Source organism: Theropithecus gelada, chromosome 12 (assembly GCF_003255815.1).
Source record: "Theropithecus gelada isolate Dixy chromosome 12, Tgel_1.0, whole genome shotgun sequence".
NCBI lineage: Eukaryota > Metazoa > Chordata > Mammalia > Primates > Cercopithecidae > Theropithecus > Theropithecus gelada.
The window spans coordinates 104,166,147-104,181,203 of record NC_037680.1 but is presented as its reverse complement, the minus strand read 5'-3'; the positions used below and the strand labels follow the sequence as shown (position 1 = coordinate 104,181,203).

Here is a 15,057-nt window from a genome sequence, read left to right as displayed (position 1 = left end):
GAACCACTACTCTAAATATAATAAATACATAAATTACCAAGCAAAAGAAATTAATGGAATTTCTTTGGCTCTCTATTAAGATGTAAACTCTACCAAGGTTCAATCTTGCATAACTTTCTTTTCAGAATAACAGAACACAGAATCAATATTTCTCTCTCTGAAACATACATGTTTAAAATTCATATAGAAAATATATTAAAATTTAAATTAGAAAATAGACTAAGGAAAGTGTCCACAACAAATAACCAAGAATAAACTATACCATATAAAGCACTCTTATATGAACTGGTCGGCAAAATGTAACTTAACAAGGCAGTAGGAAATTAATATGTATACAGTATCTAGACTGGCACTTTACATATTTAATCCCATTAATTTCTACTTCCAACAGTATGGCAAAATGAAAAGCCTCCTCTACTACAATATGACAGTCCATAAATTACCCCCCAAAAACCCTACGACTATTAACATACTATTGAACTTTTTAGAAAGGGAAATCTCTAAGGATCCCCCACCCCACAGAAAAGAAAGACAAAAAATCAAAAATTAAGCCGAAACCAGAAATGTGTCCCACGTTATGCACAAGATGCAACGTTGCTCAGAAGGCAAGTGCCAACAATAGCCAAGGCGAGATGACAGAGCTCAACCTCAGATATCTCTGTGAAGTTAAACCTAAGACCCTGGATGGAAAATAAAATACCTTCAGGTTACACAGGATCCTAGGATCCCATGAACATGCAAATTCTCTCTAAAGGAATGCATTTTCAATTTAAGCTATCAAGATTTCCAAATATTAAGTTCAATAAAATATGAGGCTGCAATAAAAATTATCACACAAAAATGAAACAAACCCATGAGCCTGAGTCAGTAAATGCAAAATATTAACACCACCTCCCTCCAAGACTTTAGTTATCAGAATTACCAGTTACGAAATATAGTGTATAGGGAACATTAAAATAAATGAAAGATGGAGTAAAAATGAACAGGAAATACGTAATTATCAGAATGAGGCAAATTTAAAAATCAGAATTTTCAGAAATGAAAAACTACAAATGTGGAAATTAAAAATCCACCAAATAAGAAAGCAGTCAGACATACCTAAAGAGACAATTAATGAACTGGAAGGTAACACTGAAGTGATAATGACTGAGATTTTTCAGATCCAATAAAAGTCATACATCTACAGATAAAAAAAGCACAGCCCATCAAAATACAGATAAATAAAATTCAATTTGAAAACAATTCGGGCTGGGTGCAGTGGCTCACACTTGTAATCCCAGTACTCTAGGAGGCCAAGGCAGGTGGATCACCTGAGGTCAGGAGTTCCAGACCAGCCTGGCCAACCTAGTAAAACTCCATCTCTACCGGAAAAAATAAAAAAATAAAAAAATTAGCTGGGCGTGGTACCTGATTACAGGTACCTGTAATCCTAGCTACTCAGGAGGCTGAGGCAGGAGAATCACTTGAACCTGCCAAGGCGGAGGCTTCAGTGAGCCAAGATCACACCATTGCACTCTAGCCTGGGCGACAGAGCAAGACTCCGTCTCAAAAAAAAAAAAAAAAAAAAAAAAGGAACAATTCAGTGAAACTTCAAAGACAGAGAAGATCTTAAAAGCAACTGGAAAGAAAATATAGGGAACAAAATTTGGCTAGCAGTAGACTTCTCAATGGAAGGGAGAAGACCATGGAATATTATCTTCAAGCGGTAAAAAAAATAACTTGTGAATCCAGCAAAGCTGTATTTGAAGTATAAGATCAAAATAACAGTATCTTCAGATAAAAAAACAAAAACAAACAAACAAAAAAAAACCACTAGGCCAGGCACGGTGGCTTATGTGTGTAATCCCAGCACTTCAGGAGGCCGAGGTGGGCAGATCACTTGAGTTCAGGAGTTCGAGACCAGCCTGGCCAACATGGTGAAACCCCATCTCAATTAACAACAATGAAAAAATACAAAAATTAACTGGGCATGGTGGTGCACACTTATAATCCCAGCTACTGGGGAGGCTGAGGCAGGAAGACCACTTGAACTCAGGAGACAGAGGTTACAGTGAGCCAAGATCATGCCACTGCACTCCAGCCTGGCTAACAGAGTGAGACTCCATCTCAAAAACAAAAAAAAAAACAAAGAGATCTTCGTTAAAGAAGCTTATACTGTATATACTTTAAGAAGAAAAATGACCCAAGAAAGTCCAGAGACACAAAAGGGTAAGCAAAGAAAACTGTAACTGGCAAATCTAAACAAATATCTTATTATAGTAACATCCAATTTACAGAAGGAAAAAAGGGACAAATAATATGTTTACCAAAAATAACACTTAAATGAGCCGGGCACGGTGGCTCACGCCTGTAATCCCAGCAGGCAGGTGGATCACCTGTGGTCAGGAGTTCGTGACCAGCCTGGCCAACATGGTTAAAACCCCATCTCTACTAAAAATACAAAAAATAGCCGATGTGGTGGCAATCCTCAATCCCAGCTACTCAGGAGTCTGAGGCAGCAGAATCACTTGAACCTGGGAGGCGGAGGTTGCAGTAAGCCAAGATCCCGCCACTGTGCCTGGGCCACAGAGTAAAACTCCATCTCAAAAAACAAAAAAAAAAAACCCACTTAAATGAAACTACTTTGTATTTTTAAAGACCTTGTATTAATAGAAGATTAAAATACTGATTGACTCTGGAATGTTAATATCAATAGCACAATTTCAATTGTGACCATAAAAGAAAATGCAATTCCACAAGTAAAAGGGAAAATCAGGCCGGGCGCGGTGGCTCAAGCCTGTAATCCCAGCACTTTGGGAGGCCGAGACGGGCGGATCACGAGGTCAGGAGATCGAGACCATCCTGGTGAACACGGTGAAACCCCGTCTCTACTAAAAAATACAAAAAAACTAGCCGGGCGAGGTGGCGGGCGCCTGTAGTCCCAGCTACTCCGGAGGCTGAGGCAGGAGAATGGCGGGAACCCGGGAGGCAGAGCTTGCAGTGAGCTGAGATCCGGCCACAGCACTCCAGCCTGGGTGACAGAGCAAGACTCCGTCTCAAAAAAAAAAAAAAAAGTAAAAGGGAAAATCAACACAATGCCAAAAAAAACTTGGTCAATTTTTAATAAAATTAAACATGCATGTGCCATACAACCTAGCCCTAGATATTTACCCAAGTGAAATGAAAACTTATGTTCACCCAAAAACCTGTGCATAAACATTTACAGCATTTCCATTCATATATATCAAAAACTAGAAACTCCTCAAATGAAGAATGGAAAAACAAACAAGCAATGGAATACTACTTAGCAACAAGGAGGAACAAACTATTAAGATAAACAACAACAAACCTGGATTAATCTTAAGGATATTATGCTGAGTGAAAAAAGGCAATCTAGAAAAGTTATGAGTCCATTTACATAACATTCTTGGAAAGACAAAACCTGCAGTGTTGGAGAACAGATCAGTAATTGCCAGGAGTACAGTCAAAACAAGGGCTGAAAGTTTTTTGGGGTGATGGAAAATTTGCATGTTCTAATTTTAGTGATGGTATATGAATCTATACATAAGTTAAGATTCGTGGAACTGTATATCAAAAAATGATAATATATGTTAAGAAACAAAAAAACTGTAGTCCTGATTTCATGTTACTATCTACAGTAACCACAATTTTTAGACTAATTAAAATAAATATATCATTAGCAGACCATCTCCACCTACCAAATTTGATCACTTAAGTGAATAAAATCCTGTAGTGAATCAAAACAAGTATTTTTAAGATGTATTCCTGGAACCTGGTGTCACCTCCCTTCTTTGCCAAAGTTCTTCTAGCTGCAGGGTGAATTCAGTGTTTATAAAACACCTTTCTGTAATGATATCAGTCATAACTATTGGATGAAAGTGTTGGGTATGTAAACCACATTACTTTTATAGGGCCAATACTGAAGTATCACCCATTCCAGATCCTCAAATACACATTTTAAGTCTTCAGTTCTGTGCAAAAAAAAAAAAAAAAAAGACTTTCATATCTTGAAAACATGTTTCCAAGTTAATTGGTTTCAAGAAGTTCAAAGTAGCCCACTGGTGCAGCCCAATACATCTTTGTGGTATAATTAAGCCATTTGCAGATCCCCAGGAGATTTAGTTTTAATGACCACCACCCAGGTACGACCGTAACCAGATGGTGTGACTCATTCCATATGTCCATCAGTACACTGCACTTAACTAGGCCTCAAATCATCTTGCAAATAGCCATTTGTTCAATTCAAATAACAATCTGTGCTGGATGAGTAAGTAGGAAAGCTTATTTAGTTAGTTTTATTCATTGTTTTTATCCTGCTGGGGGAGAAGCTGGTTAAAATTTTTTAATAACCTGTGGAAGTTTATGTAGTTGCTAATAATATTGGCAGAAAGTAATAAAGTTGACATTTAGATCTAGCCCATCCTAGTTATTTACTAAAAATATTAGATATGTTTCATAGTATAAAATTATACATTTAAAATCTAGAACAGGCCAGGCGCGGTGGCTCAAGCCTGTAATCCCAGCACTTTGGGAGGCGGAGACGGGTGGATCACGAGGTCAGGAGATCGAGACCATCCTGGCTAACACGGTGAAACCCCGTCTCTACTAAAAAATACAAAAAACTAGCCGGGCGAGGTGGCAGGCGCCTGTAGTTCCAGTTACTCGGGAGGCTGAGGCAGGAGAATGGCATAAACCCGGGAGGCGGAGCTTGCAGTGAGCTGAGATCCGGCCACTGCACTCCAGCCTGGGCGACAGAGCAAGACTCCGTCTCAAAAAATAAAATAAAATAAAATAAAATCTAGAACAGATGGCAGGTGCCTTTAGTAGGTTATCAAATCTACAAACTATTGATGCTAAGACATCATATAGGTTGGCTAGTCCAAAATATTCATCTATCCAGAGTCCAATATTAAAAAACTGAATATATTTAGCTTTCCATACAATAATAAGTGTGATATAAATTCTAATTGTTATTCTGAGTTTCTGGGAAAGCCACAAATACTACACCATAAGGTCCTTGTAACACTTAGAGCAAGCATCTAAAAAATAATATTCAAGTTATGATTTAAACCTAATTAAGGCATTCTAGTTAAGAGTAGTGGACAAAATCTCAATGTCTTCATATCCCCAAACCCCCAATGAAATGACAGTAAAGGAATAAGAAAGTATTAACTCACAAGAGACAGACGGTTACCTTGATGTGTTTATCTCACACTGAATGCCTATATCAAAAACATCTTGTGTACCTCACACAAACACCTACTATGTGCCCACAAAAATTAAAATAACTAGACAGAAGGTCAGAGAACAAGAGAGGAGCCCAAAAACACACGACAGTTCTCTAAATAACAAAATTTGGAAGATTTAAAAACAAAATACCAGCAGTAACTGACTTTATGGAGAAAGCCAAAACAAAAGCTTCTGCAAAGGTGGGAGAAGCCAACTGGAAACTTCATAGCCACAGGACCTATGAAGATTTACTGAAGGAACTGGATACAGGTGAGGCTTAAAGTGGGGTTAGAAATCATTAGACTCTCCAGCTCCTCAACAGCCAAAAGCATACTCCCACCAGCCCTAGGCAGAAGTCTGAAGGAAAGTTTTAAATTAAAGACGTTATACCACAGAGACTTCAAACTCAGACACTGCTGAAGATTCTTGTTAGGCACCATGTTAAAAGCTGGAGGATTATCTAAGATCGTACACACAGAATAAGAGTCACCTCCCTCAACTTGGCTCCCAAAACAGTGGCATCATAGGCTTTTATATTCCCCAAAAAAGAAGACTGGAAAAAATATGTCTCAACTATAAAAAGCGTGAGTTTCCAAACAGAGTCAAAAAAAAAAAAAAAAAAAAAAGCCTAAAACACTGCACAAAAGACCTACACCAAAATACTTCAATATGAGGTTCTGAACAGCAGGAAGAAAAGAAGGTCTCACATACTCCCAAAGACGGAAGAAAAAAAGTGGGTCAGAAAGACTCAGTAATAAGAACAGCATCAGACTTCTCAACAGCAACACTGAAGGTTTGAAGACAACTAAGCAATATATTAAAAGTTTCAAGGGTAAAGTATTTTCACCTTTGTGAATGTAGACAAACTAATTTTTAAAATGAGGGCAGAATAAAACATTTTCAGCTTTGTGCCTTTCAAAAATGACCTCTCATTCACTTTTCATCAGGAGGCTAATGGAAATGTGGGGGTCCTGGAAAGACAGCATCTAACATAGGTTACAAGTGAAAGGAATTTCCAGAATGAAGGCAGAAGAAAAGTTCCGGTATGAGAGGCGCACAGCAGGCCTAGACAGCAGCATTTCCAGAGCAGATTATTACAAAAGTACCCAGAAACGGTGGAAAAAAAAAAAAAAAAAGGTAGCTGATGCGTCTGATCATAATGAAGGAAGTTCATTACAGCTCATGCCTGTAATCCCAGCTACCAGGGAGGCTGAGGCAGGAGAATCACTTGAACCTGAGAGATGAAGGTTGCAGTGAGCTGAGAAGGCGCCACTGCACTCCAGCCTGGGAGATGGAGTGAGTCTCCGTCTCAAAAATAAAGTAAAATAAAATAAAATAAAATAAGAAATACGGAAAGACAAGAATTTTTGGAATCTGACAATTACAAGGAAAATTCCTCTTTCCTTTTCTAAACGTATACTGTTTCTCCATAACTTACAAACGCTGGTGGTGCATCTCCCCCTAGAGTCATAAAAACAAATCTATTACCTCTCCCAATGCCTTAAATTATCCAATGACAGTGATCATGTGTACAGCTCCCCCATCGTCTAATGTTTTCTTCTTTAAGCTAGTAGCATTTTTGGTTCCTGCAAATGTTCCTCTAATACATAGTTTCAAACTTCCTTACCATCTTGATCAGATTCCTTGGAGCATGCTCCAGTTTGTTAACATTCCTCTTAAAATAAGCAACCAGAATAAAAGCAAGGTATAATTATGACCTCTACAAAACATGTACGGTGTCAATCAAAAAGACTGCTATCTTAGTCAGAAGTCTTTGAGCAAAGTATGTTCTAACTCAAACAAAAATTAATTCTCTGTATTTCAGACAATTCAAATAAGTTTCCTGTCCCCACTGTATAGTTCATGAATTTCATTCTAATGTTCAATCAGATGTCTTTAGCAATGGTTCTCATGTGTAAGGTTGTAAAAGGTGTCACAAGGAACATGCTATTAATCTAAGTACTCAAAGTTATAAATGACTTAAAAACGTTTTTTACATACATTAAAGGTATCCAAGTTGTATCTCCCTAGACAATCATCACTTTGATTTGAATTAGAAAACACATTACAGAGTGGGGGAAAAAATGAGGGGGGAAATAACACCTAGTCCTGAATATTTCCATAGGAGTTTCTCACAAATGTGAACATCATGCATGCTGCATAGAAAAGAAGGAAAATATCAAATAAGGAGATCTGCCTGTTTTCCAAAGAATGCTATTGGAACAGATACAGAGGTTTCCAAAGAGACAATGATTTTCAAATTGAGATCCAGAGGTCAGCAAGTTCTTTTAAAACAAAGTCTTAATTCTTTTCATTTATAATGCACTAATATTATAAAATTTAATATAAATTTAATCTAAACTGTATTTTATCCACTTTGAAACTAAAAGCCAGTGTTTAAAAATCACATGCCAAAAACGATGGATGAATGAATACGGAACAGAAAAAGGCTTAACAAGGCAATGATACCTTTATACGCGGTTATGGTCAAATGATGTCACCACTCCCCGAATGCTGGAGTTTTCCCAGTATAAAAGGTACCCCACAGCACCATACAGAAGAGTCCTTCTTATCCAATTTGCTGGTTAAATCTATGTTCCTCCTTCCCTCTGAAAAACCTAAAGTTAATGCCTACTGCACAATGAACATTCATGGCTAGAAGGCCACTCTCTCCTGCTCCTCTCTCAGGAGTGAGTGAGTTTTATGCTTATCAAAATTTGTCTGGTATAGTATTTGGTAATACAGTTGGTATGGTACTTGGTAAGTATATAGTTTAAGTGAATGTCATGTAAAACAATGGCAGGAGTAAGAAGAATTATTTCCATGTAAACTAAGTATTTTTAGAGACTAAAACAAGTCACTAGGATAAGCTGTTATTTGACCACGGAAAAGGACTGTAAAAGACTGAGAGAAAAATCATAAAAATCTAGAAGAATTCAGCATTCAAACTGTTTTATAAGTACATTAAAATGCTAAAAATCATAAATAGCATATTAGTGGACAATTATATATAACTGGACATAAATTATAATGTAAGTGGACATAAATTATATTGGTGGACAAAGAATCTAACCAGTGGACCCATATTCAAAGTCTTATGTGCCAGGAAATTAACAGTTGTATGTTAAAATTTAAAAACCTAAGCTTGAGGCAGGGCATGATAACTCAGGCTTGTAATCCCCACAATTTGGAAGACCAAGGTGGGAGGATTGCTTGAGCCAGGAGTTGGAGATCAGCCTGGACAACATGGCGAAACCCCATCTCTACAAAAATTAGCTGGGCATGGTAGCACACACCTGTAGTCCCAGGTACCTGGGAAGCTGAGGTCGGAGGATCACCTAAGCCCAGGGAGGTCAAGGCTGCAGTGAACCACGATAATGTCACTGTACTCTAGCCCGAGCGACAGAGTGAGACCCTGTCACAAAACAACAACAAAACCCAAACAAAAAAAACCTATGCTTGCTAAATATATATTATATATGTATATATAATAGATACACATATATGTATGTGTGCATGTATGTATTTTTTTTCTTTACTGATTGCTTGCTTTAACCGAATTTTTTGATAAACTTATCCACTAGCAATCCTGACTGCACAGAATGAGGGGTTCTAATTAGAATTCAACTATAAAAAAATAGCACGAGAATTACAGCACATGGTAGTATGGACATGCCAAATTCAAAAGAATTGCTGTTGGAATGGCACCATCTTTCCCATTGAATTCAGAATACACAACAGTATTTTCTCAATAAAACTCAAAGATAAGAACACACATTTTGGAGCTAAGAAGTTCCTTAAAAATAATAAAAAGCATGACACAGCCATAAACAAACGTTTATGATGCATCATAAAATATCTATTCTGGGCTAGGCATGGTGGCTCATGCTTGTAATCCCAGCACTTTGGGAGATCGAGGTAGGTGGATCACCTGAGGTCCAGAAGTTCAAGACCAGCTGGTGAAACCCCGTCCCTACTAAAAATACAAAAAAATTTAGCCGGGCATGGTGGTGCATGCCTGTAATCCCAGCTGCTTGGGAGGCTGAGGCAGGAGAGTTGCTTGAACCTGGGAGGCAGAGGTTGCAGTGAGCTGAGATCACGCCACTGCACTCCAGCCTGGGCAATGAGCGAAACTCCACCTCAAAAAAAAAAAAAAAAAAAAAAAAGTAAGTCTATTCTGCCATTTAAAATACAATGAAGTAAAATCTACCATTTAAATCCCCAAAATATAGAATTCACAACAATTTACAGTAACCATGGTAACCATACATTCTTTGGTGGTGGAATCAGCATCAGTTCCAGATCCCAACTTCCAGCAGGTTGTAACAACGAAACACTGAGAGTGTGCACTAATTTTACAACTTAAAGTTGAGCTTGGATAATAGTACCTTCCTCATATCACTGTTACTAGAATGTCTGTCACACAGCTAGCACTCGATAGTTTTTATTTTTTTCAATAAATACTTTCACTGTTTTATCTCCAGCACATGGGCTAGTATCTGGCACTTAATAAATATTTGCTTAAAATAAAAATGTCCTTCACAAACGAAAAAGTATGTAGGCCAGGCGAGGTGGCTCATGCCTGTAATTCCAGCACTTTGAGAGGCCAAGGCGGCGGATCAACTGAGGTCAGGAGTTCAAGACCAGCCAGGTCAACATGGCGAAACTCCGTCTCTACTAAAAATACAAAAACTAGCCGGGCATGGTGATGGGTGCCTGTAATCCCAGCTAGTCGGGAGTCTGAGGCAGGAGAATGGCGCAAACCTGGGAGGCAGAGGTTGCAGTGAGCCGAGATCACAGATTCCATCTCAAAAAAAAAAAAAAAAAAAAAAACAAAGAAAAAGTATAAAATATTTTGGCCACTTACTCTAAATACTTAATGTGGCCATATCAGAGTATCCAAAAAAAGTAAAAAAGGTATTAAGAATATAAATCCCTGCTCACTGTGACCTCATAAGGTCCTGAATATTATACAGAGCTCCAAAAGAGCATCTGATTTACAATCCATCCTAATGCTACTAATTGTATAAAAACATTAAATACCTCTTTTCATCTGTCATCTAAAAAAATTAAAATTTTTGTAATATTCATCTCAAGAGTCAAAATGTACACAGACTCAATGGAAAATAAGTTACTATCCAGCTACATTTATTACCTGTGAAATTTCAAGCTTAAATGCACTGTCCACATAAAATAGATGGTATTAAGAGCAGCAACCTCTTTCTCAAATGTTATTATTTTATCTAAACCCTGACTGAAAAATGTATGGATCACTTTTTAAGGATAGGACAATCTTTTATACTACATATCAATTATACTAATATTTATAGTATCTATAAAACAAATAATTTAATCTAAAACTAGTCTTTAAATCAACTAGAAGTTCTTTAACATGAAAGCCAATTTTACTGTTGGCTATATTCTAAATGTTTGAAGTGTCCATTGATAATTTTAGGGATTTCCATAAACACAATCAGAAAGATAATAAAAGATAGTGACAAACCAATCAGGATGCCTTCATCATTCTGCCTCAGTAACAAATAGTTTAACTGCATCTAACTCTGAAGTTCATTTTAAAGTTTCACAATCTAAATTCAGTTATATACTCTGAATGAACATCATTCAAGCATATAGGACAGTCATCTGGAAAACAAGAAACAGGAAATATTAGCTCCAACTCTAGTTACATTAACAAGATGCTAGTTCAATTTATTTTAAAAAAAAGTATTAGTATAAACGATAGAAGGTATATCACTATCCTAAGATTTAGAATTCATGATAGTGGATACTATTTGCTATGTATCATATTTTCCAGGTAAATCAAGGAATGGCAGCTAGCATGTCTTATTTCAATATTTGTAACTCCAGTGCTTAGCCCTATCCTCAAATACAGTATGTGCTCAATAAGTAAATACAGTAAGTATGTGTGTCATTGAATCCTCTTAATAACCCTGAGCTATACGTTATCTTCTTATCACAAAGAAAGAAACTGAGGCTAAGAGGGTGGATCTGGGCCAACCTGCATGTAGTGGCCTAGTTTAATACCTAGACCTAAGCCACAAAGCACTGTCAAAATCTGACTTCAAATTCATATTCTTTCAATTATACCATGTCATCTAAACAGTAAATACATAATTATTAAACCTGAGTCATATTATTCTTCCTAAATTATTTTCCTGCACTATTGCTTGTCAAAGAAAAAAATTTTCAGAAGCTATTGTCCCTCCAACGTTCTGCAGTAGACATCTGATGGTTGCCACTCCAGTCTTCATTCCCTACATCCCAGGAATTCTAGATTTCAGATTTGGGAACTCTCTTTGGGGATCCTTGTGACAATGAAGTCAGGGTAGAACATGTGTCCAGTTGTGGCATGATCTAAGCTAACCCAATTAGAGGGAAATGCAGAACTTTTGAAAGCATTGGACCAACGACATAATTAAGGCAGTACACCCAGGAGCTGGGGACAACCATACTTGAATGAGAAAAATCTAGGCAATACTATTAAGCCACTGGATAGTTTTACTTTAAAATCAATCAATAAACCCTTCATATTTTTAAACCAATTTGATTCCGGTTTTGAGTTACAACCATAAAATCCAAAGTGACAGATTTTTATTAGGATACTTCTTATTTAATATTTTTCACATACAGTATTGTTCCCTTACTCATGGAATGTCCTCTCCCTTGATGCTTCTCGTCTATGGGGCACTTGCTATGTATCAGGCAATACGTGAGATGTTTAACATACATTATTTTTAATACTGAAAACAAATCTACACCCAAAACCTACAAGGGAAATCTTATCCTCAATGTTTCATATATGAGAAAACTCAAGCTCAAATAGATTGAGTGGCATTCTCAATACTGCGTAACTAATACTTGCAGTCAGGATTCAAAGCCATGTATACCTAGCTCATAAATACTTGATATTTCAACTACATGAAGCAGAATTTGTCCTTAAAGGTCTTTGCTCAGGCATCAACTCCCAGAGAAGCTATATATCATTTACATATTTCATGGCTATCTCATTCACAGAGAGGAAATACTACAATATATTGTAACTCTATGTTTACATACTTACAAGGCACGCTCCACAGAACAGTTAAGATCCAAGTAACTTATGACACAGGACAAGTGGGCAATAAATATTTGTGGAATGACCCAACAGAGAAATGAAGTCCTATCTGCCACAGATTAAATTCCATTAGGATAAATAATTGTCATTATGCTGAGACATCCTTTTATATAGAATGTTTCTGAAATGTGGTATCTAGGAAGAAATTTGAAAATATTTCCTTGATATTACGTATTTGCTGCTGTACTTACAAGGACTACACAGAAATGTCAGAAATCCGAAAGTGTAAATATATGGATTTTTTTCAAACCGAATACTTTACATGGACTAAAGGACCTGTGTTTAGTAAAAGCAGGACATACATCTTAACCATGTAATAAAAATCAAATACAATTACAATTCTTCTGTTGGCTTCATTTTGGAACCAATATTGTCCAACGTAAGTAACAACTTTCCAGCTTTACTCCTTTTTCTGTAAATGAAATGCATGAACCAGGCTACCTACCTGATACCACCCAGCTCTGTGATTCTGTAGTAATTCAAGAATATCATTAACTGGCAACTTCTCAGAGTGTTTCCCTGGTTACACAGCCTAAAAGTAACCGTGAGGACTCTCATATCAAACAATTTTAAAGTTCAGCATAGTACTTGCCCATGACATTTTTCTTACTTTGCATCCCCACTGGACTGTAAGAACCAAGAGAACAAGACTTCGCTATATTTATTAGCACACCCCAGGGCCTTTACACAACCTAATAGGCACCAAAAAAATGTCTGCTGAAGAAGTAACTCATGTAATACTAATAATGCCTCTTTGCCCAACTTTAAAAAGAAAATAGTACATTACTGGACATGTTCTGTATTTTCTAAGTTTTAAGAAATCAATTTTCCCACATAAAGTATCATGTGCTTTGTCTCAGTATTAATCTCACAAGCAAAGGTTTTAAGAATACTTAGTAACCGCTACGTTGTTAGTAACTTTAAATACAACATAATAATATAAAAGCATTTTATCAATTCCAAAACCACCTGTACATTTTCCACATGAAATTGCACGGCAATAAAAATCTTTATCAAAATAAAGCTTAATGAAGCAAAGAAGAACAAACAGAAATCATCCCAGTAACTCAAGAAGGTAGTGTCTTTCTGAAATCACGCTGGCTTGCTAGCTCTCATTTCTGTGTACAGCCAGGGCACTCGGGTATTGATAACGAGATACAGATAAGTTTCACAAACAACTCCATCATATTTAGAACCACATAGCTCCTAGTCGGTACTTCATTGCCATTAAAACTTTCCCCAAACTCCTCAACACTCTCTTTGGACCATAAAACTAAAATCCCACAGCTTCAAATCTGCTCCTCTGCCTCCCTCTCCCGCAATTAATCCTTTCGAACTTCTCCCTGGGGATTCACACCTGCCACCAAGATGCTTTCATCCTGCTACTATTCCTAGGTGCCTGCTTTCTCCCAGTTACCTAGGTACTCTCGACCCAGGAAAAAAGGCACCGCCGAGGCAGGCGTCCCTCCTCCCTCCCACCCCAGCTTCTCACCGACCCCCCGCACAGGCGCCCAGCAGGTGCCTCGCTCCGCACCGCCGCGCCCGGGCCGCTGAGAGGCGGGGCACACAAAGGACCCGCATGGACCTCCCCGGCCTCCTAGCGTCTTCCCCCCCACACAGCCCGACGCCCCGGGGAGCTGGAGAGCAAGGGCGGCGGCCGCAGGCTCGGCGGAGACCAGGGAGGCTCGCCCCGGGCGCCCCCTCCTGGACCCCAACCCCGCCCACGTCCCACCCACGAAGGCAGCACAGAACGTAAACCCTTACCCGGCAAAACCGAAAGCGCATCCCCAGCCCGGCTGCTCCAGCCCGGCTGCTCCGGCCCAGCGCATCCAGCCCGCAGCCTCCCACGCCGCGCCCGCCAGCCGGCGCCCAACGGCCGCCTCCGACAGCCTCCCATGCCGCCCAGCGCTTCCCCGGCCCCGGCAGGGTCCCGGTCTCCCCGCCCGCTCCCCCACCTCCTGGGAAGGGCCCGACACCAGCCCGGCCGCCCCGCACTCACAGGCTGCCGGAGCAGGAGGTACACACGAAGGAGCCGACCGTCATGTTCACGTAGGTGGGGCCACGCTGGTCGCAGTCGAAGCACTTTCGGTTGTGCGGAAGGCCGGTCATGTCCCGCAGCATCTTCAGGTGCTTCTCCTCCTGCTTCCGCTTCGCGCTGGCCGCCATGGCCGCGGCGCCAAGGGAGGAGGCCGGCAGGGCCGGGAGCCGGGCGGCGCTGCGCCGGGGGCCCGCGGTCCCACGGGCCGCCCTGGCCGCGGCCGCCGCCCTCCGTCAGCGCGCGCCGCCCGCGCCGGACCCGGCCGCAGCGGCTCGGCTGTACTGGGCTCGACGCGGCGCGGGCGCTGCGGTACGCGGGCTGACGGGACACACCAACCGGCGCGGCCGGGACAACCGCCGCCGCCGCCGCCACCTTCCCGACTTCTCCTGAGGGGAAAAGACGAGGAAGGGGACGGCAAGAGGAGGCCCGCCCCAGGCGGCCGGTGGCCAAGTGTCTGCTAGCGCCCTCTGCTGGCCAGGAGGAGTCACTGCGGCCGCGCTGAGGCATGGGCCGGGTCTGGAGCAGAGTAGGGAAGACACAATGATGATAACAGTATTAATAATAGACAGTATTTATTAAGCGCTTATATATGCAAAGCGTTTCATATGGGTTACCTTCCCCTTCTGTTTAAAACTGTTCAAGGGTTTTCCACTGC

The 15,057-nt window shown here is 39.9% G+C and overlaps 1 protein-coding gene across 7 annotated transcripts in view; it reads right to left on the bottom strand.

The window, feature by feature from the left end:
• The window catches only part of AGFG1 (ArfGAP with FG repeats 1), an 88,944-nt gene extending 74,130 nt beyond the window's left edge, over positions 1-14,814 (bottom strand). For 5 of the 7 annotated variants that reach the window (XM_025404531.1, XM_025404532.1, XM_025404533.1 and 2 more), the window contains exon 1: positions 14,364-14,790. In XM_025404531.1, coding sequence (XP_025260316.1) covers positions 14,364-14,530 — 167 coding nt within the window. In that variant the 5' untranslated portion in view covers positions 14,531-14,790. Of the gene's footprint in view, positions 1-14,363 lie in introns of all 7 variants that reach the window. The other 2 variants (XM_025404530.1, XM_025404535.1) reach the window with 2 other exon arrangements.
• Between the last annotated feature and the right edge of the window lie 243 nt (positions 14,815-15,057).